At 42.1% G+C, this 5,385-nt stretch overlaps 1 protein-coding gene across 1 annotated transcript in view; it reads right to left on the minus strand.

Moving 5' to 3' along the window:
* Positions 1-330: 330 nt before the first annotated feature.
* Positions 331-5,385, minus strand: part of LOC108520769 (testis-expressed sequence 11 protein-like) — a 26,803-nt gene continuing 21,748 nt past the window's right edge. The window contains exons 5-6 of the mRNA XM_017860269.1: positions 1,226-1,390; positions 331-578 (exon numbers count right to left, since the gene is read on the minus strand). Coding sequence (XP_017715758.1) covers positions 486-578; positions 1,226-1,390 — 258 coding nt within the window. The 3' untranslated portion in view covers positions 331-485. The remainder of the gene's footprint in view (positions 579-1,225; positions 1,391-5,385) is intronic.

Genomic DNA, 5,385 nt, shown 5'->3' on the forward strand with positions numbered 1-5,385 from the left:
AGAGCCACTACGCCCGGCCTGGGATAAGTTCTGTTAGAAACTGGGCAACTGATTCTCAAGGATGTCAGAGAGATTTCATGAACCAGATAAATGCTGGCCTTGGTGACCACTAAGGTCCTTCCAAATAAGAGTCTGGGATTCTTTGTTATCTTCAGGGATTGGGAATTTGAGCACTTTGGGAATAAAATGCGATCTGTGTTGAACTGGGATGAACATTCTCTTTTGTTCACATAGGGCATAAACCATCTTGCTCTCACATGGCCTGTTTCAATATCATCCTTAGCACTTTGGAAAATTCGTTTGTCCCCCAGAAATGAGCTGGTCACCAAGGTAAATTCAACATGCTTTTATTTTAGAAAGTTTATTCAACAACATGAAAACAGGGTCTGAGGAAACAGAAACAAAACCTCAAGAGAAACTCTGGCAAAATTTAAACAGTCAGCATCTCAGGACAACGTATCTTCTTCATGTGGCCGTGAGCTTGCCTAATCTGACTTGCTCCAGTAGCCATGTTCATGAAAAACTGGGCCCTCGTTGTTACTCAGTGCTTCCACAAGCTGACTATACAGCATATTCAGCTGGGAAAGAGAACAACAAATAGATTTCTTGAAGGGAAAAGGAAACATGGGAAAGCTTCCCAGACCCATGGTGAAGGCATGAAAGTCTAACTGTTACCTTTGGAGATCTGAAGCATCTCAGATTTGGGGAGAAAATACAGTCCTCTCTTGAGGAAAAGGAATCCCCTATTATAAGGGAGAAGATACTTAACTATAAAATATCCTTTGCTTTTATTTGGTAACAAGGCTTTTTCTCCACCAAACCTCTCCTGGTTAGCCAATGGCCCAGAACTCTGTAATTGAGAATAGTTCCTGGAGAAAATGCCTTTTTCAACAGTTATTGCTTTGAGCAGAGGCCAGTCCTTTCCCACATGCACTGGCACTGACAGTGATGCATCTTTCCAGAGCTCACTCTTGGCATTCCTCTTAATTAGATTCTATTTGCTATCCTTAAGTTTCCCCCTGTTCTCTGTCCTTCTTGGTTTTTGCTCTAAGGAATTACTGTTTATGGTCTCCTAATTCTTGAGGTTATGTGGAACCACTGAGAGGAACAATGAGCAAGATCCTTTCCTAGCCAAGGAAGATGGGGTTGAGTCCTTGTGGAGAGCCCAGCCATAACCTCTTGCCCCCTAGGTCATGTCACCTGCCCTAGCCCTCTCCCTCCTCACCTGAGTTTCATAGCTTTCCTTGAAGGAGGTAAGGTGGTCAAGGAAACGCAAGGCCAGGCCACACCACTTTTCAGTAGATACATACTTGCTCCTGCTAAACATAAGTATTCCAGTATTCCAGGACTTGACCATCAGCCAGAGAATCTCCATTTCTGGGTAGTCTTTCTGAAATCCAAGAACAGAAATTTTGCAGTTATTACTGTCACAGTTCATTGTGGCACTACCTGTATCCATGCCATGTCCCTTTATTACTAAACAAACAATGGGAGCTCTGCTGACATTTAGGAAGGTCTGTGCTCCTGGAGAGTGTAGGGGGAGAGCACTTTGAAGGTTTGTCAGCTGTAGAATGTTCCATAGCAAGATCTCATGAAGAAACATAAACCGAGGCCCTCTTTGACTAAAGGAAAGAATTAGAAAGATTCCTAATCTCCCTGAAGCAGAAGAAAAACGTGTATACTGTTTGGGGCTTCCCTTGATTCTGTCTTCAGTCAATCATCTCCCTAATACCTACCTCTACTTTTTGGAGAAGGTTGTCAAGAAGCAGTTGTATTGAATTTCTTAATTTCTGTCACCAGAATTAGTCCATATTTGGAGTAGAAATTATATTCGTCTTCAGAGTTAACAATATCTACCTAGCTATGAACACAGCATACATTTCTTAGCTTTATCAGTGGTCTTTAACATGACTAATCACAAGATTATATTTGCTTCTTCACAATACTTTGCAATAGTGAAAAGTATTAGTCTAAGAAGCTACTTTCTTGGTTCTTGCATAGGAGATGGAACACAAAGAAAGCATTCATGTTAAAGCCCCAGAAGGGAGAAATGTGATAGGAGACACATTAGGCAGCAGCTTTTGAGAGTGTCAAGAATGCTGTCTCAGCTGCCATCCTTTCATTCATTTGGATCCAAAAAGAAATTTCTATACATAAATCACTGTGATAATGAGGGCACTAAGAGGCAAAAGACAAAACTTTTATCCTAAAGGTTGCGCAATGCTTTTGGGGACACAAGGCATCCACACCTTCACAAGGTATGTGATTAAGAGACACAAACATTAGGTGCTCTCATTCAGTTAAAGAAATGAGCACTAGGATATCCCAGTCAGAGGTGGTCTAGTCTCTGCTTGAAACACTACCCCTCATCCTTGTCCAGTTCGTAGACTTATACTTTTTCTTCAAATTCACAAGCAGAGTTAGTTGTCTGTTTCCACAGCGAGCTGTCCATTCCTCGAATATAACTTATATCATATTGTTTTGAAATGCTATATATTTATCTCCTCCAGACTACTGAGTTCCTTGAGGTACAGGGAATTTTTCTTGTGCATTTTTGTTTCTTTAGAGTCCAGCACTGTGCCTGGCACATAAGAGAGGCACAACAGATGTTTGCTGAATGAATGAATGAACAAATGAATCAAATCCAGTCAGATGCCACCTCCTCAGTGAGGATTTCCCTGGCTCTCCACAATTTCTTGCTCAAACCTCTTTGCCCCTCTGGTACTTTGTTCACAGCACCATAATAGTACTTTGAACACTGTACTGCCTGTCTCCCCCACTAGGCAAGGAGTCCCTTGAAGGCAAAATGACATTTGCTTTTGTATATCCACAGCTTGGCACAGTGTCTGATGCAGGGTATGAGTGTTGTGATTTTAATGTTATGAATGAAAAAAAGGCTTAAACAAACAAACAAACATGATCTTAGGGTAGATGAGTAGGATCTACATATACAGAGACTATATGAAATGTCCAGAATAGGCAAAGCCATAGAGACAGAAAGGAGATTTGTGGTTGCCAGGGGCTGGTGAAGGGAGGTATGGGGAAGGACTGCTAATGGGTATAGAGTTTCTTTTGGGGATGATGAAAATGTTCTAGAATTAGATAATGGTGATGGTTGCACAATCTTGTGAATATACTATAACTCGCTGAACTGTATACCTTAATGTGAGTTTTATGATATATGAACTAAATCTCAATTAAAAAGAAAAATATAGATATTCAGAGAAAGAGAAGGGCATTCCATGTGGGTAGAACAGAATAAATGAAGTCTTGGATTGTACTTGAGAACAAGCATGTCTTAGGAAGACCAAGAGTTGTTTGGCCTAAGCAGATGATTTATGTAGAGGTGTTAATGGGAAATAAGACTGGAAATGTAGGATGGGGCTTCCTAAGCCTTTCCTCAGTGTTCTTCCTCAGAACACTAGTGTCATGAGAAATGTTAACAGATGGTCTATGAAAATAGAGTTCTTTAGTCAAATACATTTTGGAAATGCCGCATTCTATATATCACCCTTTTGGGGCATTATAATGCACATTAGTTCACTGAAAGTTTAAGGAAGTTTTACAGTAAAGAAACCACAGAACTTTGTCTAATCCAGGGCATGTGGAACGTTTGCTAACACCTTGTGGGCTGGAGTGTTAAGGGTTTTTGCATTACAGGCTTCAGATTTTGAAATTTATCCTGATGGCAATGGGAAGGCACTGAAACTTTTTGAGAAAGAGAGTGATATGATGCAAGTGTAGTTTTAATAAGATAGAAATGCCAGTGGTGTTTAGAACAGACCTCCATGTGGGAAAACACAGACAGGGAGACTTGTTTAAAGGGAGTTGTGGCCGGGTGCGGTGGCTCACGCCTGTAATCCCAGCCCTTTGGGAGGCCAAGGAGGGCGGACCACCTGAGGTCAGGAGTTCAAGACCAGCCTGACCAACATGGAGAAACCCCATCTCTACTAAAAATACAAAATTAGCCAGGCATGGTGGTGCATGCCTGTAATCCCAGCTACTCGGGAGGCTGAGGCAGAAGAATCGCTTGAACCCAGGAGGCGGAGGTTGTGGTGAGCTGAGATCACGCCAGTGCACTCCAGCCTGTGCAACAAGAGCGAAACTCCAAACTCCGTCTCAAAAAATAAAATAGAGGCAGGGTGTGGTGGCTTGTGCCTGTAATCCCAGCACTTTGGGAGGCCGAGATGGGCAGATCACGAGGTCAGGAGATCAAGACCATCCTGGCTAACATGGTGAGACCCTGTCTCTACTAAAAATACAAAAAAATTAGCCGGGCGTGATAGCAGGCGCCTGTATTCCCAGCTACTCGGGAGACTGAGGCAGGAGAATGGCGTGAACCTGGGAGGTGGAGCTTGAAGTGAGCCGAGATCGCACCACTGCACTCCAGCCTGGGCGACAGAGTGAGATTCTGTCTCAAAAATAATAATAATAAAATAAAATAAATTAAAATAAAATAAAGGGAGTTGTGTGATCTAAGAATGAAGTGATGAGGGTCAGAACTAAAATAGTGACAATTTAGATGGACAGAAGTAAGAATCATTTAAAGGAAGAATCAATAGAACTTGGTAACTGATTTGATATGGGGAATGACAGGTCAAGTGAAAATGGCTCTAAGTTTGGCTGAAAGAATGCTGGTATCATTGAAAGAAAAAAATGGACATGTTTCTGGGGATAAGGGGTAAAGACAATAATAAGTTCTATTTTAAACATGTTGGCTTGAGGTAACTCTGGAGATAAGCAGGCTGTTGCAGATATGGACTGGAACTCAGGTAATAGTTAAAGTGTATTAATTCACTTAAAGGACAGAGTACGGAATACAGAGTAGCAAAGAGTAGAGAATATTGGAAATGTTCATAGTTGGGTGGTAAGAGGGAGAAGAATGCAGAGGAGTGGCGAGAAAATAAAGGAAAAAGGAAAACAGAATTTCAATAAGGAGGCAGTGGCAATAATGGCAGTGGCCAATAATGAAGGCCAGGGAAAAGAGACCATCATATTTGCCTGGAAGGTGGTAATTTGTGGTCTTGTAAAGTGTGGCTGACAGTGCAGAATGTGAGGGAAAGAATGGTTCAAGATGAGGACAGATAGGTTATCAGGACTTTGTATACCACATTCGGGATTTTGGTCTTTAAGAGCAATGGGAAACTACTAAAGAGGATTTCAAAAGGTCATGCATACTCAAAAATGTAAAAGATTGGCTGGGCATGGTGGCTCACACCTGTAATCCCAGGACTTTGGGAGGCCGAGGTGGGTGGATCACAAGGTCAAGAGATCGAGACCATCCTGGCCAACATGGTGAAACCCCATCTCTACTAAAAATACAAAAATTAGCTGGGTGTGGTGGTACGCACCTGTAGTCTCAGCTACTCGGGAGGCTGAGGCAGG

Source organism: Rhinopithecus bieti, unplaced genomic scaffold, assembly GCF_001698545.2.
Source record: "Rhinopithecus bieti isolate Rb0 unplaced genomic scaffold, ASM169854v2 scaffold_55259, whole genome shotgun sequence".
Lineage (NCBI taxonomy): Eukaryota > Metazoa > Chordata > Mammalia > Primates > Cercopithecidae > Rhinopithecus > Rhinopithecus bieti.